Genomic DNA, 24,147 nt, shown 5'->3' with positions numbered 1-24,147 from the left:
TAACAGAGGGAATGAAGTAAAGAGATCAGAAAGAGAATGTGAGGGGGTTTTTTTCTTGTTTTTTCCTAAAGCAAATAATGAAGTACATCCCAGGTTTGAATCTTCTAGCATTTTTATTCACTTTTGTTAGATGTTCAGCTCTTTTCTTTAAATAAATTTCAAACAAGACAATTTTGCACATTAACAAAAAAAGCAGCCTCTGTACTTTTGCATAAGGCCTTGCTGATTGTGGCCTGCATGTATATTCATCCTTGCCTGCAGGGTTAGTTCTTAGGAGTACCAGCTCATTTTTGCTGAAATGTCCATAAGAACATGAAATCTGGAGCTGGATCTGAAGGCAGCAATTCAAAGTGTGGATGAACTATATCCTGTTCCTGCTAGGAACCCAGTGAAAGACATTTTACTGCCCTCCAGACCAGGAAGGGACTACTTATTAATTTCAAGAGAAGCCATTCAGTTCTGAACAGCACAGTATTTTAGCAAAGATCATAGGCCTTTCTAAAACAAAAGGAAAATATATGAAAGAAATTTGTAAGGTGATGCAATACACAAGTGCACTTGTACTACTATTAGCATAATAAGTAATTGAAATGTATATAAAGGTGTACATCTGATCCTGTAATCAAAATTATCTCCTTCACATTGCAGACTGTGCTAATAAAAGGCAAAACATAGCAACCCCAGCAGGTAAATTACCCAGTCCCATGTGGCATTGAGAATCACCTCCCATTTGGTGTTCTATAAAAGCCACTACCTGGCAATGATCACAGTGGTAAGGCAGCTTCTTGTCCATCCCTTCCTTACTGAAATAAGCACAGCCTCATGGACCAGCTCAGGAGATTCATTCAATGGGATGCCAAAGGTATGTAACTAGGTATATTAGAGTATTTTACCAACAGCTTTGTTATTTGTCATCTTGTCCAAAAGTAGCAATATCTTGTACCTTTTCAAGATACAACAAAGAAGGGAGAGCTCAAAAAAGCTCATAGAAAAAAAATTGTATGCTTACTTAAGAAATTTTAAAAACCTTTAGCTATTGGCCCTCTGTATAGTTAGAATAAAGCTAATACAGTTTTAACTAAGCAATTGCTAAATAGCATTTTCTAAAGAAATCTGGAAGTAGAGTAAGGATTCTTTAAGGCATTAACAAAGTAGTGCTAATGAAAGCAGCAACATGCTACTATTAGATAATCCTATACATTAAAACCAAAACCTTTAATGTTTTTCTCAGGTGAAACATCATTTTTACTTACTAATATTTACTGTACTAGCTATGCACAGGAGGAGAAATACAGCTTAGCTTAATGTTTGCTTAGATTCAAAGTTATACCTCTGCTGATTAAGGTAACTAGTGTTTTTTGAAGGCACTTGGCTTCTATGTAGGGACATGCTTTCATTCTCATACCTAGCACAGTGCATGCAGGAGAAATAAATAGTCACAGCATTATCCTTGGAGAAAAGGATCTGATTTGCCTGCAATCTCTTGTTGGAGTCTACAGGCAGCAGATGCAGAGATGTAGGAGTGTAGGAATGTACTTCTCCCTCTGCTCTGTTTTGGGGAACATGCAAAGAGCTCGTCCCACTGTCCACGTGCTAGTGAGAGAGAAGCCTAGAGCAAAACCAGAAATCTTCTCCATTCCAGCACGATGTACAAAACCACACATGGCTGAACAGATATGCAGTGGGCTCCAGCAGTCACTAGAGCTTGGAGAGAAACTTTTGAATGGTTTTGTAGCGGAAAACTGTCTGATGATAAAACGAGGTCAGAGTAAATTACATAACATTGATCAAAGTCTTACACAGACCTTAAAAGAGCAACATAAAGTAAATTCTTTCCTTTCAGAAACATTTTGAAATCCAGCACCATCTGGGATTTCATTATCATGGTCCAGAGACTGTGGGCCAAAGGAATGCCCCAGAGTACTGATGTGGTCACGATGTGGCTGATGTGGCTCTGGCAGATGACTCTTACATCCCTTTGTTCCTTTGCCCAGCTGTAATAGCCTCCAGTAACTCAGTCTTAAAAAGGCTATATTCTCTTCCCACCACACATGCAAACTATTAAATCTAATTTTTTTATAAAAACAGAAGAAGGGAAGCAATTAATTGCTGTTAAACACTGATCTAAATAATACATTTTCAAATATTAAAAACTGTCTCACAAATTTTCTTTGATTTACTGTTCTTATGGACTTAATGCCAAAGAAAAGTAGTGGATGGCAATCCATAAAAGAAGCACTTTGCAAAAAAGAGTGATCCAATCTTGACAAGGTACAAAAAAAGGTCTCATGAAGTTTCCCTTATTTGGATATTTTGGGAGAGAAAATAATGTTTATATACATGTCTAAAAGATTATTCTGTATTAAGCATAGGAAAGTTACTGCAGTTCCAGATATTGACTACATTCATTATTGTTATAGCCCTTTTTAAACTTTAAAAATTGTTTGGTTTGGTTTATTTTAATATCAGTTTATAGAAAACATGATACAATTGAAAACTAAACCCATCCCATTTCAGAGCTATGGAATCAGACAAGTGTGAACCCAAGAAAATGAGATTAGATATTCTTTTGAACCTGCAACCTTCCAATTCTTATCTTGAAAATTTTAATAGTGAAAGAGTGAAATTCCCTTTCATATCATTCCATATCATTCATTTTAAACCTAATTTGTCAGAGCATGTGTGAAGGACTAGTCCTTTATGGAGTTGTTACTGTAAAAATTAGATGTTTAACTTTTCTCATAAGCTCACAGCAACGTATGATTTTAGAGCCCTGAGGTATGTCAAAATCCTATCTTTCCCCCAGAAGTGGAACTACTCTTAAATTAAAGTGCTTAAACATTTGTGGGCTTGAAATACTGCAAGATACACTTTATACTCAGGGCAACACTGAGCCCACCTCTTAGCACACAATTATTCCATCCTCAGAATCAAGTTCATTACTTAAAGAGAGAATTTACAATTAAAGGGAAAATTTACATCAGAATTATGTGGATTCCTTTTTTTCAAGTGATGGTTAAATGCTATTTTTTTTTTTTTTTTTTTTACATTTCAACTTTGTTCCACATTCAGGAACACTGGAAAAGATACGATTGTGTTTAATAAAGAAACTGCTGCCAGATTGGGAAGACAGAAGGAAGTATCACAAGGAGTTTGCCTCCTCCACTTCATTCCATGGTGTGCATAACATTGTCCACAGGCAGAGCAAGGCTCGCAGGGTGCTGTGGCTGCTGGTGGTGGCAGGCTGCCTTGCCACTGCTGCCTGGCACATCTGCAGCCGCTTCATCTACTACTTCAGCTGGCCAACCACCACTACCATGGTGGTTCAGTACGTGGAAAAAGTCAAGTTCCCAGCTGTGACCTTCTGCAACTTGAACAGGTAAAAATTATGTTTGTTGTTTGTTCTTAAGACACAACAGTCAGGTTCCACCACCTGTTTGGACAGATCACATAAACCAAGGCAAATATGGCTATGAGGGACATGTCTTCCACACCACCACATGATACTTAAAAGAAGATTAAAATATGAGACTCAAGAAAGGGAGGTTGCTTTTATAATCTTCCCCTTCCTTCATATGACATGATTTTTAAGTTTCACAGCAGAAGTTGGAATAGAAAAACTCTGGTGATAGTGTTCTATGTAGGAGTGTTGCTTTTCAGTGTAACTAAGGGACAGCCATCAGCCACATTCAAGTTAAAATAAAAGACAAGATTAACAAATGATTTTAAATAGAAACTTCATGCAAAGGTAAAAATCTTAGGTAAAACAGATATTCCTTTTTCAGAGATGCTCAGCCTTTACAACTCCTGCTGATGTCCGGAGCTTTTGCAGGAGGAAAGCATTTGGGTTCTTTGGAAATCGTGTCTCTGAACTTCACTAGAGATTTCTGCATTTGAAGACAGTGGCCAACATTCAGTGTAGCCAATTCAAAAATAATTTAATAAAGTTTTGGTCTGATTTTTAGAGCAAAATCATAATTTAGGAACAGTTTTAGAAACACAGAAAGTTTATCCATATGTTTTTCTCAAAAATTAGTAATTTTCTCATTTTCCACCTTTTGCTGGCAGAATCAGCCAGAAGCCCAAGCCTTAGAGGCCTGGAGTCGTTCTGCCTCCCTCTGCACCTCCTCATTTCCTGCATAAAGCTACCCTGGGTTACACACATGATGTGCACTGCAGACAGAAGTCCCTCTGACTGCAGTGGGCTGGCTGCTATAAACAAGCCTCAGTTCTTGTAACTATAGCAGCAGCACACTGTAAGGAGTCAGCCACTGAGCACAGCATTTTCCCATCTAAGTAGCAGTTTGCTGCCCTACCCATCTGCCAGTCACGCTGTGCTTATCCTCCCCTCCTGTTTTTATTAACTGGCATTTTTTCATTAGCAGGACAAAGAGGCACAGCACCCCCTTTGTCTTTATTTTTTGACTCAAATTTAGTGGTGAAGAGCTGTTCCTCTAACTTTCCTTAAACTGGGGCATTAAGATCTATTACAAAAATATGTTACATTAATACATTTTAAAAAATAGCTTTATAACTTCTGTAAAGCCTTTGCTTCAATAAAGAACTTCAATGCTGTACATAAGGAAAGCACCACCAAAATCTCATCATGTTTTTGAGACTTTTCAAGTGGATTCAAAGATCATCTTTGATTTAAACCACCATGCCACCAGCTCAGCTGTCTACAGTGGGGTGTAGTGCCTTAGTAAACCAGGTACATGAGACTACTGCAAATGTGCTTAGAATTCAATTTCCAAATTAAGGAAGACAGCTTTTTTTCTGAAAGGGACATCTCCTCTCAGTTAGGTGCCCACATGTAAACTCAATTGTTCAGCTTGTCATCGGTTCTACTAATCTGGTTGTTGGCTTATGTGAATGGTTCATTTTTGTATTTGCAGAATTTCCAGACAAAGGAAGAAATGATGGATCTAACTTCCTAATGGAAGGAACATGGGTCTAACTCCATGTTCTTAGAAGGCTAATTTATTACTTTATGATACTATATTATATTAAAGAATACTAAATTAATTATTCTAAAGAATACAGAAAAGACACCTACAAAAGGCTAAAAGATAAAAATGAAAGCTCGTGACTCCTTCCAGAGTCCCAACACAGCTTGGCCCCAGTTGGCCAATGAGGAAAAACACTCACACCAGAAACCAATGAAACAATCACCAAAAACATTCCACAGCAGCAAAACACAGGAGAAGCAAATGAGATCATATTATTTTCCTTTTTCTCTGAGGCTTCTCAGCTTCCCAGGAGAAGAATCCTGGGCAAAGGGATTTTTCCAGAGAATATGACAGTGACAGTTCATTTACTATGAGGATTTGGTTTTTAGTGTTTAGTAAACAACCACACACAACAGAAATATTTCCTATATGACTGACCAGAATAGCCACGGGAAGGTGTATATTTGCTGTTTCCAGATATGGAAGACACAATCCTAGAGATAGGGACCATATTGTTTGTTCATGTTGTAGAAATCAAACTGCAACCTGTTGGGCAAGAATCACTTATAGTTTGTGAGCAGACAGCAAATTGTGTCACAGTTTTGTCAAAATTAGCCTTGAGATCAGTCCTATAACTACAGAATCCCAAGCAATTCTTTCTCTTTCTCATTGGCAGGTTTCAAGCTCATGCTGTGAGCAACCTGAAAGTAATTTTTTTAATTTGGAACACTGTATCTGCAATTCTCCAAAAAATTGCTACGGAAGACAAATATTCCCAGGAGTTAAATGATTTCCTTCTTGGGAACCAGAACTTCAGCATCAAAGACTTTACAAGGAAAAATGGATTTTATCTGAACAGCAGCACATTGCTTGAATGTGATTTTTTTGGAAAGCCATGTTACCCACAGGTAAATATGTTTATTTCATTAAAACAATAGCACAGAGAGGAAGGGGATATATTCTTTATACTCAGCTTAAAATACCTAGCTTTGCCACCTGCTCCCCTATGCTCTTTTACAGTCAGAAAATAGAGAACAAAAGTCCTGCTCTAAATTACCCTGGGGGTCTCAGTTCTCCCACTGACTACAGAGGCAGCCTGCTGGACTCTCTGAGCTGTAAGATGGGATTTCAGTTTAAATTGCTCTCTGCCTAATGCCACTTCTGCACAGACAGCAGCCCTTGAAAGCTGTCATACCCCCAGGCTGTATCTAACAACCTTTTCCATCAGTGGCCTACAATGAAGGACAGTTTGAACCAAGTTTTTTTACAGCACGTGATTCTGTGGTTTTGTTCTTGAGGTCAAGAATACAGACAGCCAGGGTAACAGGAATTTTAAATCTTGAAAAGAAAATAGCCCATGTTTGGGAATTTGGGATGACAGCCAAAAAATATGATCATCCCATTTTTATGTCAATTCTGCTGTAAAGGAATTCCCAACTTAGACAGAAACTGTGAACAAAGAAGTCAGGTCTATATCCTTTCAGATTAATCTAATCTTAATTAGATATGCTGTAGATTCTAAAATTAGGCATTAGAGACTTCTCTTAAGTGGAAGAAACTAGTGCTAAGAACTAAACTAAAGCAATGAGATGCAGTCATATTAAATTACAAGGTGGTTTCAGGAAAAAATGCAAATATTGTACTTAAATATGTAACATGACATTTAGTTTTGAAACAGTCTTCACTAAGCAGCTAATGGAAAAAAATTAAAATTTATTTTTGAATATATATATACCTGTTGAATATATAATATATACCTGTTATATATAATGTAACAGGTATAGAAATAACACAGAACCTCATTAAATTATTCTGAGCAGCTCATTAGTATTAATAAAGAATGTGAAATTTCTTCTTTAAACTTCATTTCCTATAGAAAGGGCTGAAATACTCTTGAGTATTTCATTAAACACCTCTTTTCTGATTGTAATATTGAGCACTTTGGAAAAATAAAACAAAATAAGTCAACAACCCCAGTAGTCCCTTTCTTGCATTGTAATTAACTAAGGAAACTACAAGTGTTCTTTCTTTCATTTCACCCTTCCCTATTTTCCTTTATTGAAGGATTTTGAACATGTGTTCACTGAGTATGGAAACTGCTTTACTTTTAATCACAATGATCTTTCAGCAAGAAGAGTGAGTTTGTCTGGAAGAGGCTTACATTTGCTTTTTGATGTCCAGCAGGTACAGCTATCCTAAGGATTATAAGCAATGAATCACGTACTAACTTATAAATTAGATGTGGTTTTTTGGGGTTTTTTTTTGGGGGTTTTTTTTTTTGGTCTGGGATTTTTGTTTGATTGGGTTTACATAGGCCTCCAGAATTTCATGCACAAAATTCAAAATCAAGACTATTTCCAAGTGAGAGGGTATTTTAAAGGAAATACCGAAACAGAGCTTTAAAAAGACAGAATTATTAGTGACTCTGTCCCCAGCTAAGGGGAAGAAGGTTGTGAGTGAGCATACACATGCACTGCTCATCCAGAACTGCAACATGTCATCAGAAGAGTGATTTAATTTTATACAAGCAGTTCACCTTAATGAAAGGCCCAGAAGGGAAGGTCACCTGGTATCAGTTTCCATGTAGCACCAAATTTTAGTTGGAGCAGCTGCAGCAGTTCAATGCCAGCCAAGACCTTTGCACTGTAAATTGTTTCTGACATCAGAATTGTCTTTGGCCAACAAAAAGGCAGAACATAGGGAATATCACCTTGTGCGAACAGGGAAGAAAACCAACAGACTGATAAATTACTTAGACATTGGCTTTTCTTCTCTAGGAATTATGAGTCAGGAGTGAAAGATTCTGAAGAGAATAATGGAAAGCTTAGTGAAATGTGATGGGTAGTTGCAAGTAAAAGGAACAAATCTCCAAGTTATGAGTAAATGCTAACCTATGACTTCTTGTATTTAAAATTGGGGATGCCAAAAAGAATAAAAAGGTTAAAAGTTTATAGCAACTGGAAGGAAAACCACAGAGGTAATGAACAAAGGAAATTCAAGTCAGTTTGCTTCTGTACTTTCTTGTAAATTGCCAAAAATATTACTAAACAGCGCAGTACCACAATAAATATAGCTAAAAGTTAGCCAAAAGTACTTTAAACCATTCTTTTTATATCAGGAAAAATTCACTGATGAGCCTGCCCTTGGTTATACTGATGCTGGAATAACTTTTGTTGTCCACTCACCCCAAGAGCTGCCGCACTTTGATGGTTTAGGTTTGCTGACGCCAGTGGGGACGCACGCGCAGGTCGCAATCCGCCAGCTGAAGGTAAGGGCTTTGCCCAGGGACTGGAAGTAGTGTTTGTCACTGTCTCCTATTCTCTTCTGAAGCACTAAAAATGAATCAGACATTTTGGAGTGTAAAATATTTATATGCCTTAGTGAGTCCAAAAAATAACATTTCCTCCAGACACAAGCGAAATTTGGGAGAATATCACTGGTTTTCCTAATTTCTCTATCAAATTGTCTCTATCAAAGTCAGCCTTTATTTCCTGTAACTTTACAACCTCATTGACAGATAATGAAAAGAAACACACCACAGAGTTTCTCTATCAACACTTTCTGCTACCATTAAGGGCATCTCACATTCCTAGCAGAATTCAAGTGGAGTAGAGAACCATTTTACACTAAGCTGTCTAATCAGGCCCTACTTTTGCTTTGAGAGAGTGGAGATGAATTTTTAATCCCAAGAGCATGAACTGTAATTGCCTCTAATTAAATCACAATGTTACAGCTTGTGTCTTCAACAGGCTTCCTGCAGCACTTTAAAATGTGGAAAAGTAATACCAGCATTTAAAACAGACCCCAAAAAAATTGTATCTTTTGTTATTATTATCCTACAGTCAATTATCCAAGAATACCCATGGGGAGAGTGCAAGCCTGATATAAAGCTTCAGTACCACAAGATTTATAGTACTAATGGATGTTTGCTGGAATGCAAAGCCCGGTACATACAGGACTGGTGTGGCTGTTTGCCATTCATTCTTCCAGGTATTTCTCAGGAGTATCATCATAACATACACTGATCATTTTCCTGAAGACCTCATATGTTAGTGAATAGCCAAGGAGATAGAGCACATATCTGAGAGAAATCTCCAGTAGATATTAATTAAAATTCCAAGGAAACGAGCAAGATATTTGGTCAAGGCTAGACCTAGCATCTGGGTCATTGTCTATGCTTGGGATACAGTCTAAAAAATAGAAAGAAACATTTATGCCTCAGGAGTGTGAGACAGGTCTGTAGTTTTCAACCTGACTTCCTAAGGAGCTGGAACTAAATCCATAAGAAGGCATACATTTTCACACATAATCCAGGCAACTTACTTTGCAGGCAGGTGTTCAGCAACCACAGCAGAAGAGCTGGCTTGAAGACAGACTCTCAGGATTCCAAAATGAGCCACAGAAAGAGCCTGGCAGCAGCAAAGGCTCTACAAAGCCAAAAAGGCTGCATGAAGCCTTCTAATCATCTTCAAATGTGGAGCACCAGGTGCATGCTGTAATCCTCCCCTAAAGTATCCAGGTTTCTTAATCACTCTAGAAATGTAAGGCAGTAACACTGAGCTCTCACACCTTTTCACCATTAATGACAATACTGTCACCTAAAGCAACTCTGGAACCCAGATCTCTGCTCTTGCACCACTTTTTTCACAACTGGTGGGCAAGAAAGCCACTAGATCACAAGAAAGCCTGTACTGACCCATTGCATTTTTTAAATATGCTCAAGCAAGGCAGAATGCTCTTACTAAAGGAGACCCACTAATGTGTAATCTCTAGCCTGTTAGTTTGGGAACCCCTGGGAAAGGAGGTTGGCAGTCTTCTGCAAACTGGCATGGAAAAGGGGTTGCCAAGACAATTAAGTCTGGATCTCCCATGCCTGGGGTGACAACTTTATACAACTTTATACAAGGACAATTAGATAAAGGAGAGCAATGCCTTCTGGAACTATGTGCTAAACTGCTACACCACATTTCCGTGTGATGGAAAAAAATTTAAAATGGGGTGAAACTGAGGCCAACTGAAAATTTTGCTCTAGTTCATCATACTATCTTATATCCTGGATCTCCAAAAAATTCCTGCATGAAGCTCAGAATTTCTGCAGAAACACATGGGATGTAATCTCATATCAAATCTACCTTACTTTGGGGTTTTTTTTTTTTCATTTCCACTAGGAAAAGCAGAAATTCCTGTCTTTAGCAAGCTAACACCAAGAGTGAGCCACTCTTAAGCTTAAAGGCAATTCAGGCTGGTACACACAATGAAGGTGTTTGCTCCAACAGCAGCCTCCTGGCTTGGTCTGTTGTGTCTCTTCAGCCTGTACCCCTCCTGGTGTTGGCAACTGCACTGTGCCCAGCTGAATTGATTTCTCAGTTGTGTAATCATTAACCTGAAGTGATGAGCAAGTTTTGATGACACTACATTTCAGTTTAGTACACATAGAACTAAGAGTTAGATGGTTAATTGAGGCTCCTAAATATTTTCATTTATTTTTAGGAAATGGAACAGAATGTGACTTGCTGAAGTTTTACAAATGTGTTTATCCAGCAGTCTGTAAGTAATAACTTCAGATTTCCAAGCCAATTACAAATAGTAGACAATATCAATAATGAAAATAATCTGAAATGGAGTACATCCTAGTTCATTTAATATTCTGAAAACAGAGACCAGACAGAGCATGAAATATATGCCCATTAAAAAACAAACCACACAAAAATACTCAAAAAAAAAAGTGTGTGTATGTATGTGTATATATAAACTAATAGAAGAATTTATTTTAGCAATCACAAATGGTTTAAAATGAAAGAACATACAACTAATATGCTTTCAATTACCAATTCTCTGGCTAGCATTTTCACATCTTCACAGTATCCTTCTAGATCCAATGTTGTATTCTTTGTGCAAGGAGTGAACAGTATGGTAATAACAGGTTTGTTAACAGGTAAAACAGAAATCACTAGCTTTAGGTTTCATCTTTTTAAAAGTAAATTATAAATTTTGAAAGCACTTGAAATGCAATTCTTTTCCATAAACAAATAATCTATGCACAGTGGGTATGAAATTTGTAAGTCACTGCAACAGACTGGAAAATACATAAAATGGTAATCTGAGAAGTAACTTTTCACGAACCTCAGAAAGCTTTATTTTTGAATTGGTTTGGTTTCTATTGTGTAATGTGACTCTGAGTGATTAGCAGACTCAGAAGTTGGTGGGGGGGACTGTTTTGATAAGGTGTGTGCAACATTCAGGCCAGATCTTCTACTGTGAACAATTATTTTTTTTCCCTGTAAGCTATTTTAAAATGGATTCCACTAAGTTCACATTTTTATATAACCATGATCCTTAAAAGCCTGTCATGAGGGAAGATGTATATTAATTTACTTAATAGACATTCTGTGACTGAATGTCAAAGGAACCACAGAGCAATAAGCAAAAAATGACCCCAAATTCCTCTGAAGGATGGACAGGATTCAGAGCTGGATCCCAGAAGATTTGTAGATATATGGTCTCTGGGATCTCATTTTAGGGGCTGACCCTCCTTTGACAGTGTCGGAGAGGCAAGACGACAAAAATAACAAAATTGATCTGATAAAATCTCAAGTAACAGCATACTTATCCAGTATCTGCAGGACCCACTAGGAGCATTATTTTAGCAGATCTAAAGGCTGCCTCTCCAGAATAAAACCCACAACCCCAGCATCCCTGGAGAGTATTTCAAATCATCAGCTAACAGGCTGAGATATCTCTTCCTCTGTGCTTTGCAAAAGTGAGAAGCCCACAAGCAGAATGAACAGACACCACCTCTGCCACCCCACAAACAGGACAAATAGAGCATCACAGGCAGGAGATCACAGTACTCATCTCACAGTGATGGCTTATGATTCAGGAAACATTTATGCCTTACAATTTTTCATCCACATTGTTTTTCTCTAGCTTTGCCAGATTTCTGTTATGATTATTTTCTGTAGTTCTTTCTGTAATTCCTTGTTAAGACAAATGGCTCCCCAGTTTCATGGCAGCCAGACCTGCAGAATTTTATGACTTCTCTTCAGTATTTGAAGAGACAAAGCTTTCCCTAAGCCTTCTTAGCTGTCTTGAGCCCAATTATTAAATGGCAGGCAGGGGTTAAGGTAAAGTGAACTTATCTTACCAAGGTTTTTACAGTTATCAGATGATAGAAGTACAGTTGGAACTGCTCTGGAAGCTCTTTCTGTGCACTGAAATGAGCTGGGCAGGCACAAGGGCATTAAGACCAAGGATATATACCTAAGTATTTAATTAAAAAGCTAGCACAGAACATGGAAAGTTTTCTGTTGTCTTTTTGCTTAACTGTGAGTGAGAAATAATAAGCACATAAAGCCCCAATGAAGGCAGAAAGACTTAGAGGTGCTGCATTTCTCTGGAAAAAAATGAGAAATATATCTCAACCCTTGTTTTTGTGTACCAGTTTCCCAAATGAAAGTTGCAAACACTGACTTGATCCTTCTGTACTAGGAAGTATCCACTTTTCTTGGGATAATTAATCCACACATTTATGAAAGACAATTAAAAGTAATTTAGTAAGTATTTTTTTTAATTTTTAAATTGTGTGCTTTTTAAGAAATATTGAATAAAATTATTTATTCTGAAATTTCAGATAATATAGAGATAAAAGGATTATGTACAGTAGGAACACACAATTCCACTTGCCCTGCCCCATGTGAAGAAACAGATTATCCTACCACTGTCACCTATTCAAACTTTGGAGGAGAAAAAGCCATAAAATATTTTTCTACAAAACTGAAGAAAAGCTCAGAATACATCAGGTAATCTTGCTTAACACCTTGTCTAACAAAGAAATTATCAATTCCTTTTAACCATGGTAGCAGAGTGTATGATGAAAATATGACCTTAAAAAGATATTCTTATGTGTGGTATTAATAACTGCCTGTGAGATAACAATCTCTTGGACAAAACTGGATAAGGTTGATACAAATCCATATCTATATTGATGTATGTATGTATTATACACATACATACATTTATATATGTATATAATATACTTAGATACACCTAAGAATGCATAACAAAGAATAGAAAATGCAATTACAATGTAATATTCTCAATTACCTTCTCTTTCACTAATATCTGATGACAAAGTTTTTTTATCACTGTTTCAATTAGGAATAAAAAAAGCGGGGTTATCAAACCTATTCACAATGTATTCATTAGAGAAAACCAATCTTCACACTTCCACAAATTCAGGCAATGAAAAAACACAAATAGATGCTGTATAAAGTTTTTCTCCTTTTAGCCTACTCCCAAAGGAAGTTTTGTAAATACTGAGGACCTGGGTTTTATTGTAGCAGCAATGCCACAGATTTAAGAACATTTTCTATTGTTAGTACAAGTCCTTAAAACTATTTATATTATAAAAGGTTTTTAGAAAATTTTTGATATCATCAGGTACCAAATTCTCATGAGGCAGCATGAGAATGTGGGATGGTTGTGTGTGATTGAAAGCCCTACTCGGAAAAAGGAGGTGGAAAATTTAATACAGTTTCATACACTAAATTGCCTCTTGGTCATAGCCAGAGATGTCAGCAGTACAAATAAGTATTAAGGCAGGTGCTACATGAACTCATAGTATATACAACATCAAATTATGTTTATAAACAATTATAGAACATTTGATTCATGAAATATCTATGAGTTTCATTGTCCCAGTGACTGGTTTTCTCAGTTTTGAAGGCATCAGTCTGCAAACGTTGACTGATATGTTGGCATATGTTTATACATGCACAGGAACTATACAAATCATAAAATGGTTGGGTTGGATGGGACCTTTAATGGTCAACTAGTCCAATTCCCCTGCAATGACCAGGGACATCATCATCTACATCAGGTTGCTCAGAGCCCAGTCCAACCTGACCTTGAATGTTTCCAGGCATGGGCTATTCACCACCTCTTAGGGCAACCTGTTCCAGTGTTTCACCATGCTTGTTGTAAAAGATGCCTTCCTTACACCCAGTCTGAATCTACCCTTAGTTTACAACCATTACCTCTTGTCCTATATCTACAGGCCCTATTAAAAGTCTGTTCCAAATGAACATTATGAAAATTAAATCTGTTATATACAAACAATAATAATCCCTTCAGGACATTTTATCTTTGTTGATTATTTTATTGTCTGCAAACATCACACACACTCAGTAATTATTCAATTACATAAGGGAACATACAAGAAATTCCCCTGTTACCAGGCCTTAACCAATAGGAATACTGCCAACACATTAACGAGTACACATTTCAAACTAGAAAACATAGAGATGTAATTATTTCTGAAGATGGTATGAGGAAAAAGGTAAATATTTATCTGATAATTCTGCTAGCAAATCCATTACAAGGGCAGGACACTTACTACAGAATCTAGGAGAACAAGATTATTTTTATACATTAGTGCTACTTGCATTTTAGAATTTTCACCCAAAGAAATAGAAGGGATGACTTTGTATCGAAAATACTTTATTTTCATGAATACTGTTAATGAGCTCACTGTCACTGCCAAAGCAAAAACCTTTAGCTGTTACACCACCGAAGAATCATAGGAGGGTTTGGATTGGAAGGGACCTTAATGATCATCCAACCCTGGATGGTTCCAACCCATGTGGACAGGGATACCACCCTCTACATCAGGTAGCTCAAAGCCCCATCCAACATGGCCTTGAACACTGCCAGGGATGGGGTATCCACAATTTCTCTGGGCAATCTGTTCCAGTGCCTCATCACCCTCACAGTAAAGACTTTCTTCCCAATATCTAATCTAAATCTACCCTGTTTTGGTTTAAAGCCATTCCCCTTGTCCTATCCTTACATGTCCTCATAAAAAGTCCCATTCTGTGTTTTTTGTGAGCCCCCTTTAGGTACTGGAAGGCTGCTATAATTTCTCTCCAGAGGGTTCTCTTTTCCAGGCTGAACAGCCTCAAGTCTCTCAGCCTGTCCTCATAGGTGAGGTACTCCAGCCCTCTGATCATCTTCATGGCCTCCTCTGGACTCTCTCTACATCCTTTTCATGATGGGAGCCCCAGAACTGGACAAAACACCCCAGGTGTTCCATTCTGCCCCTTACTTCACTCTTGAGGACCTTCCCTCAATGTTCTGGTCACTCTTCCTTCGATGCAGTCCAGGCTGCCTCTAAGGGCTGCAAGTGCACATTGCTGGTTTGTGTTGAGCTTCTCCTCAGTGAACACCCCAAGTCCCTCCACTTGGGGCTGCTCTCATTCTATTCTCTGTTCAACCTCCACTTGTGCTTGTGCTTGCCCTGATCCAGGTTCAGTACTGAGCACCTGGCCTTGCTGAACCATGTGAGATTTGCACAGGCTCACCTCTCAAGCCTCTCCAGGTCCCAGGTCCTGGGATGGCATCCCTTCCCTCCAGCATGTCAGTCACAGCTCAGTGTCATTGACAAACTTGCCAAAGGAGCCCTCAGTGTCACTGTCACTAAAAAGACGTTCAACAGCACTGGTCAAAACATGCTACTTGGACATTGAGGCATTGACATTAAGTGTGGAGTCAGTTTTTGTGTCCGTTTTCTTTCAAACCTACTATTTTTATATTCCACTTAAGACTTGAGCAGAGTCTTTCTATAGACAAGACACCATAAAGAGGAGCTCTTCACTCAGTCATTACACAGGTCTTGCTCCAACTGAGATTTACCTACTCTTCCACTTTCACAGCAGGCAAGAATATAATTAGGTAAGTGAAGCTACTTGCAGAGGGTAGAACTGAACATCCAAGTTTAGGACAAGCACTGCTCTGCACAAACATGCCAATTGAAATAAGCACAATTAAATATGCAATTCCACAGTGGGATGCTACACTTTACTTGACATTTCCATTCAAGTTTCTCTCAGTGATCCTTAAAAAATATCTAGATGTAGAGCACAGTACAGATCTAGAGCTACCTTTTGAACACAGTGGCAAGATCTACTCCTGCTAAACTGCTGTTGTTATTTGGATTTAGGGTTTTCTCCTTCTCTCATGTAAGTGGTGTGGACAAAACTCATCTAAGTTTTTGTTAAAGACACCATCCCTCTCCCTGAACTCAGACCATGACAGATGTTGGTAAAAATGAGCAGCACCCCTGACTGTCTCAAGTAAACTCTATGTATTTGTCACTAGGCAAAACCTTGTGCGTATTGATATTAAATATCACGATCTGAGCTACAAAATAACACAGCAGCAGAAGGCTTTGACTATCTCTGAGTTGCTTGGTGAGTGCCTAATATTTATTATTGATTAATAATTAATATAAAAATAGTAATTTAAAAAAAACACCAGACCAAAAAAAACCCCTGATTTTTTAATTCTCTCACCCCCTGAAAAAACTATAAAAAAAACATATGTGGGCTTCTGAACAAGAAGCCACAATTTTTATATATAATAGTAGTAATCATGTCTGTCACGTGGTAATTTTTGATACTGTCTCCTGTCATTCCATTAAAGAATCCATGGTATGGACAGCAGCTGAGAGTAAGAATTAAGTTTGGCACTAGTGTATGGTTCTGTCACAGACAGGACTGTAAGAACAGTGACATTTTTGGGGATTTGGAGAGGAGAGGGAGAACATGGGAATGAGAAGCAAGGGAACAGCTAAAAGGGCATAGAAGTAGTAAATATTTTAAGTATCTGTTTCACAGTAGGATGTCTTGTGTTTACTTGCTTTATTTAGAATTTTCAAAAACACATTAGTCCTCTTCAGTAAACTTTCTTAATAATATTAATTCTGTTTTCTTAAAGTGATGGATTATGTATATTGAATTTATGCAACACTTGAGCCTGGCAGGGTTTTGTTTGCTTGCTAGACTAAACCAGATGCTTTGTATGACATATGTTTATTTCCTTCTATTACAGCTGATGTAGGTGGCCAGCTTGGATTGTTTTGTGGTGCCAGTATGATTACAATCATAGAACTGCTAGAGTATATTTTTACTAACTTCTGTTGGATGTGCATCTTTCTTCTTTTGAAAGCTCCTGAAATGCCTCAATGGAACAATCCATCCCAGAACCAACCAATGCAAAAGGGAAAAAAGAGGAGAATACAAGAATGTTGATGGCCTGTGGAAGTTCAGAACTAATTGGTTTTGCAAATTCCCTTTCTTTTTAAGATATAAAGGAGACTATAATATTTTACACTGCCCCCTTCTCTGCTCTCCTTATTCTCCCTATTATTCCCTAAAATAATTTAACTGTGCTAAATAACTTTAAAGAGTGCATTTCACAAAGTCTCACTTTCCTTCTCATATAAAGAAAAATGTAATCTTTAACTTTTATTTTAACAAATTCGTTTTTTTTAAAATAGCATAGCAAGTGATGCTGACATATGATACAATTTAGCATTCATAACCCAGATTTTATCTTCTGTTTTGAGTGATGAGAAATAATACACATGCCAAATTATCTCACAGAAATTTCTTGACTTAAATATGGAGCATTGCTATTCTCAAAATGCTGGTTCCTTATTAACAAGTTTTCTAGTGGGTTATCATTGTAACATATTCCAGTGAAGAATATGGTAACTTCACCTAAAACAATTAGGAATGTGCCTAATAGCAATAAAATTTACAGTACTATCTGTCTGAAACACATCAAAAAATCTCATCAGTCTGCCAGCTACTACAGAGAACCACAGGGCATCCAAGGGGATGGCAAGTGGGCAAACATGGGTCAAGTTCAGTGTTTAATGCCATGAAAGATGAAAATAAAGGCTTCATCTAAGTCTTACTAAATACGAGTCAGTGTAAGAATTTTGTGGCTTTGGTACTGATTCAGGCTTCCTCCTGAACATTTACTTCAGTATTCAGAAAAGCTTCTGTGGTTTCCTGCATCTGTTTGGGCATATAGAGCAGTAGTGGTTTAGTCTCATGTTTTTTTTAAGAAGACTGAAGTGATTAAATAAAGTAATAAGTGTATTTACTGAAGAGCCAAGTCCTTAAGGTCAGATATAAATAATGACAATGTTACCATTTGGCCATCATTGGCAACTTCCATTGCAACTTTACTGCTGAAGCTTCCCTTCAGCATAAGCCCTAGGATCTGCAATTCAGGAAACACAGGAAATGTTTTTGCTACCTAGAAAGAGATGCCTTGATTTTTGTCCTCTAACCTTTTTTCTCAACTCTTATTTATTGGTCACTCCACTTCTGCTGGGACTTTCCCCCCTCACTGTTACCAAGCACAGGCACATTTGGCTCAGCACCCCTATAAAAAGTTGTTGTAACCCCACTGTTCAAAGTGTGCATTAGCCAACACAGAGGAAGAATGGAAAGAACAGAGCAAACATACTGCAAAATTTCTCCAAAGACTTCTCCCAGCCTCAAACAGTTTCTAACTGTGGAATTCTCGAGCCAAAAGAAATTATAGGTTTGGAAGTAGGAACCAGGTATTATCTGACTTATGGAAAAAAAGAAAAGCAGGGTAAAGTTTAAACATAGTAATCAAGCACACCTTGTATTTCAGAGATCAAAGTGTTTTGTAGCTATCAATCACAATGATTTGTTTTGTTTACTTCTATTAATAAGAGCTGAATAAAATAACATTAGTATTGTAAGGACTAAAGAAAACAAAACTGGTATTGTTTCTGTCCAAAGGTTCACGTGAAATGAAGCACAGAACATTCTAAAAAATCAGCCAAAAAAGCACCAGTTCCCAGAAAGAGAACGTACTGAAATCTTTGCTTTGTTTAACAAGACTAAAATGACTTTTGCTTACTCCACTGACTTTGGACAAGGACAGCTGAAATCACAGCTTGGTTACAAATTCTTTTAACATACGTGGCAGAAGGAGTTCTGAAGAAAGCACAAAGGCTTGTTTTGCCCAAGGTCAAGTGACAGACTTGGATGGTATTTTGTTCAGCAATGATTTGTGATAAGATTATATAAAGCAACTGATTCCCCAGCACAGCTAAATTTAGCAAGTATGCTGTGCAGCAGAGCAGAAGTAAGGGTGCTTTTGTATTTTGATGTATGACTACTCCTCTATTATGGCAATAGGATTTTAAAAAGTGTTAAAGAAATGTCTGGCTTTACTGACTGGGTGACAATGTCATATCTGTAATGACAGCAGAAGCAGGGTATTTTAACAGTTGGAACAGATCATCTCCTAGTTTAGCATTACTTTGTCATTTATTTATTCAGTTTTCCTTTTCACAAGTGCACATCCATGCTCCAAGTAAACATACTGGCAAGCTTTTCCCATAGCAATTGATTCTAAAATGGTAGTCCTAGCAATGAAATTAGTTTATATGATTGGGAAAGCTCCCTTAAGCTTCTCTCAAGTCTTTTTCTAATGTGCGACATAAGAATTTTGTAAAAAAAAAATTAAAAATACATTTTAAAGTGCATTCTGTAGAAGTCATTAAACTTTAACGCTGTAGAGAATCTCACACTCTTGCATATATTTTCTGAAGAACAGAGGAAGTCAATTTATGTGGATAATGAGTTATGTGGATAATGACCTGTGTTTGGGAACTCTGTATTTTATAGTGTGGCATTCACTTATGAATTTTATAAGTATTTTTCATAGAGTTTGTTATACACAGAGTATTATTTATACATAGTATTCATTTTCAACCCCTGGTCAGTGTCAGAGCTCCTGGTACAAGGAAGACAGACTTCATACTATCAGGGAACTTGCCATGAGAGAATGGGGTGGGGGAAAGTTGGAGGTAGCTAAAGACACAAATCACAGCTTTTGACAAGTTTCTTTAGCTCATTTCCCTTCTTCTAACTGTCTCACAATACTGCTATTGCAATGTACATGGCAGATATCCCTAAAGGAGTGCCAGAAAGTAAGGAATTATTCAAGAAATAATTGCATTTTTCCCCAAAGAGTTCAGGAAACAGGTTTGGCACTTGCTTATTTGGCACAGCAAAATGTAGAATGTACAGAATGGCCTGTACAGAAGGATTTGGAGCAGACTCTCATGGTGTAGATGAATTCACTGCAACATTTCACCAGTAGATGCCCCACTTACCTTAGGCTGCTGTTCACAAGGCTCCTCTTGCACAGTTGATTTCTCAGCACTTCTTAGAGAATTTCTCAGAGTAAGTGAAGTCATATTGTTTCCCTCTGGTTAATGATGTATCAGCTGGGGAAATATTTCAAAGGAGCTCCTGACAAACCTGCCATTATTTAGACCTGCCATTATTTCAGAGACATCATCTTTGCAGCACTGTGTTTAGATTGATTTCTGATGAAAACAAACACAAACAAACAAAAGTATATAGCCATCCCCATTCTACATCAAAATAAGCTACCAAAGCATTTCTTAAGGAGCTTATACAGGCCAGCTGATGTAACATTGCTTAAGAAAGTGTTGGTTAAGGTAAAATAATTATCCTCACCAACTGTTTTAAGCTGAAACTATGGGGGGGGGGGGGGGGGGGGGGGGGGGGGAGTATTTCCCTATATAATCACTCAAGTTTGAAGGTAGCTAGCTGTGCCTACACCCTAGCCCAAATATGAGTATGAGTGTTTGCACTGTATGTGAATCTGGTGCTGGCAAAACTTCAGAAAAGAACTCTTCCTCACCTGAGCAGTACCTCATGGCAGCACGAAACAGCCAAGTTTCTTACAAATAAACATTGCCTCACAGTTGCTCAGTATTTTGGAAATCCAAACATGATCATGCAATTCTAAAAACTCCCAGACCAACAGAAACCATATTGTTTCACTCACACTGTCTCTCAAAGTATGAAGTGTTTCCAGAACTTCAAACTTCTGTACACAGAAGCAAGTATCCCTTATTAGGCTATAAACATTAGTACATCTTGTCATACTAACTGTATCCAGAGTTAAAGACATTTTTGTGTTGGCAGTCAGTGTGCTTAATAAACTCAGGATACAGGAAATATTTCCAATTTCGTACCATATTAATTATTTTTGCAATGTTGAAACATGACAGAGTTATAAATGATAAATTCTGTATGGCGAGGGTACTGCTGCAGATCCAGGGTTAGCATCACATCTTGTTCATGCTGCTTTTGGCCATCCTGCATTGTTAACCCTCTTGCACTCTGTCCCTTTATCCAGCAGGAGATGCTCACCTCTGTTCACTCCTCACTAAAAGCATCACCACAAGAAGGAAAGCTTCTTTAAAACACAAAAACTTCCAAATGGCTCTTCCCACTACACACACAATTGATGTTTGAACAGGGAACACCCACACATTACTTGTCTCAGGACAGAAATGCCCAAGGTGGTGGAGTTTTGTGGTTTTTGTTTTGAGTATTTTTAGCATCTTTTGGGATCAGGACTACTTTCACAAAACTAGGAGAAAGAGGTTCACACATACAGCTATTCTTTCCCGTGTGAAATTCTAGAACACTTCTATCTCCAGAGAAGAATGTCATTTTGCAACAGGAAGCCTGGTTAAATGCATATCTAGTTTTGCCTTGCTAATTCTTGGGGGTTACTTTCAAAGAAATAACCCTGAGATTTAGAAAATTTAGTACCACTTCCAGTACACTCCAAGGTCCTTAATGGAAAGGCTGATAGCCCATATTACAATTGTTAGTATTTCTGCCTATTTTGTGACACTCAAAGCCACTCTCCCCTTAGCCAGTCATTTTGAGTTAAAGAGATGAACACTAAATAAACACAGGTTGTGTCCCTTGTGGATATCAATCTCAGCACAGCATTGAGTTCCCTTATCTACTTCTACCTATTTAAGAACTTGGCAAACAGGTGTGCAAGGCAGGACTGATGATTACACACTTGACCATTCCTGATGTACCCCTGACACACTGTGAATCAGCTGAAGATAAGAAATAGGAACAGTTACAACAAGGAATGCTCTCATGCACAAGCTGTAAAAAATGTGGGTTTGTCAGGGCTGCACACATACCACAGAACATGCAAAAACAGTTCATTAAAAATGAAAATTTTCTTCTGGTGTTTTTCAACTGAACCCAAATGCCTCCCACAACAATGACTCATTTCTTATGCAGTTTCCGTAACTGATACTCCCAATAACTTTAGCTAAGAATTGTAATATAACCCTTTTGCCTGGGGTAACCAACAGGTCTTTGTCTACAGTAGCTACAAAGAGAACATCAAAACTTAGAGGGCCTGCTGTGAATCCTCCCTAATAGGACTAGCCCAGGAATATTTTCCTGTTGGTCACCTGGCCTGCTACATGTTTAATCCTGAATCACACCTAAACATTTCTAGCCCCATTGCATAGGACTCATATTACTTGCTACACACTTTGATCCAGAGTTCAGGAGAAATTTTCCAACCTTAAAATGCCAACAACTTCAGACCATTCCCATGTAAATATACTGTTCACTTACAGATTGTGCATGCTCTAGTCTGGAAGTGTATCACATCTTAATCTTCTCCTGCAACCTGAATAAATGGAATTTTCTGGGGTTGTTTTACTCCAAACATCTAAGCAATGTATGAATAAAAATGGCAAACAATTTCCTACATGAAACAAACCAGGTATGAGAAAAAAAGCCCTGTTTAACTGGAGAAACATCACAAAAGTCTGTTTTAAAACTAATTATAAGAAGCTGCTCACTGTTTAAACATGGAAGTCAAGCAAACAGTAACAAGGAGGAAAAAATTCTTTAAAGGCCATACTGTTACTAAGAGACCTACATAATTCTAAAAAAAAATACCTGAGAGAAGTGAAGTCATAAAGTGCATTACAGCACCAGATTTTAGAGAATTCATTTGTCCTGAAGCGTAAGTTGCTCCTTGTTATTTTTTTTCCAGTATTCCAGTTCAGACAAGGACTCTGCTGTATGAAATACCTCACAGACCCTGTTCCAAAGGTCCTTCAGCTTTAGAAAACTGTAAGGCATCTGGTTTGCTCCTCAATTCAAAGCACCTGTGTGTTTGGGAAGCCATTTTACATGGTCAGATAAGAAAGTGTGGTCAGGCAGGCAATGGTAACTACCTTTTCTCTCATTCTTACTTCTTGCACAGAAAACTTAAATGTCTCAAAACAAATGGCCTAAATAGCAAGCAGAGAACAGCAAGAGTACTGTGATGTGATAGACATGACTTTTCCTGAGCCTCCCTTGTGAAGGCAAAGAGGTTTTGCACCTGGTGTATGAAGAAGGGTGGAGAAACAATGCTTTTGAGTTATGTGGGCAGAACAATTTCCTGTCACCCAGTTGCTTTGATGACATTTTTGGGTTTGCTCCAGAAAATACTCACCCACATAAGCTCTGCTGGTGACACTAGCAAATACTGCATTATGAGAGTTACATCTATATTTGGAAACAATCTATTCATTCTTTATTGCAGACACATGGCTGAATTCTCACTGGCTGGCATTGCCAGTTTCTGCAGACTCCATGGGAGGTTTTTAGTACAATAAGCCAATAAGAAACTACTGCCAGGAAACTCTGTCTGGAAATCAAGAACATTATTAGCAAATTAGTAATGGTATTCAATTCCAAAGATGCATCCAAGGGTGAAAACCATCTCTTTAGGGAAGAGGAAGGAGTAGGTTCCAACTGAAGAAGAGAGTATTCCTCATGATGGTATCGTTCCTATCTCTGAGGAAAATCAGGAGGGCTGAGGATCCAAACAGTTGCTGTGCTAAGGGAAACACTGGATTTTTGCTTTCTCAACCTCTGTGTCTTTCATAATGCCAAACAGGAAATAAGCCTTCTAAAGGTATAATCTTCTACTGAATTTGCACCCAGCAATGGAATTAAGCTCTTCAGCTCCATTAATTAACCCCTACATAAAACACTCATCACATTCTCACAGTGTAAAGTCAACAAATATAGTTCTGAATTCAACTGCATAATTCTGACATTTTTGCCTTAATAAAGAATATAAACAAGTCCACAAACTGATCAGTAATTTGCATGTATCAAGATCAGACCCAGGATGCCCTGTAAGGAAAATATGCAACTGCTACTTACCAATATGAATGTCATTAACAACAAACTATGCAATGGTGGTTAAAGCTAGCAAAATTCTCTGGGATTACATCAAAGTCAAAGTTTGACTACTTTTTTTTTTCAGTCTCCTTGTCCTGATTTATAAATACTATGTTACTCAAAAGCTTTCTACCTTCAAATAATCAGCAGAAAGAGGTTGAGGGTTAATTTCTGAGATTGTTCAGCAATCAGCTGAACAGAATGGCTCTCCTGCTGAGAAAGCTACGAGTGGAATGGATTGCTATCATGTATTCTGAATG

The 24,147-nt window shown here is 37.8% G+C and overlaps 1 protein-coding gene across 1 annotated transcript; it reads left to right on the top strand.

The window, feature by feature from the left end:
• The first annotated feature begins 822 nt into the window (after positions 1-822).
• On the top strand, positions 823-17,136 carry ASIC5 (acid sensing ion channel subunit family member 5). Its single transcript, XM_054633525.2, has 10 exons — positions 823-862; positions 3,073-3,379; positions 5,626-5,857; positions 7,014-7,133; positions 8,068-8,217; positions 8,792-8,939; positions 10,440-10,496; positions 12,580-12,748; positions 16,104-16,195; positions 16,836-17,136. The coding sequence occupies exons 1-10, from the start codon at positions 823-825 to the stop codon at positions 17,033-17,035; spliced, it is 1,515 nt and encodes a 504-aa protein (XP_054489500.2). The 3' UTR covers positions 17,036-17,136.
• Positions 17,137-24,147: the final 7,011 nt, after the last annotated feature.

Source organism: Agelaius phoeniceus, chromosome 4 (assembly GCF_051311805.1).
Source record: "Agelaius phoeniceus isolate bAgePho1 chromosome 4, bAgePho1.hap1, whole genome shotgun sequence".
Lineage (NCBI taxonomy): Eukaryota > Metazoa > Chordata > Aves > Passeriformes > Icteridae > Agelaius > Agelaius phoeniceus.
This window is presented reverse-complemented; position numbering and strand designations above follow the sequence as displayed.

Coding starts and splice junctions, on each gene's coding strand:
- ASIC5 (XM_054633525.2), top strand. CDS start 823: ATGGACCAGCTCAGGAGATTCATTCAATGGGATGCCAAAG. Junction 3,380..5,625: donor ACCTTCTGCAACTTGAACAG/GTAAAAATTATG, acceptor TCTCATTGGCAG/GTTTCAAGCTCATGCTGTGA. Junction 16,196..16,835: donor GACTATCTCTGAGTTGCTTG/GTGAGTGCCTAA, acceptor CTTCTATTACAG/CTGATGTAGGTGGCCAGCTT.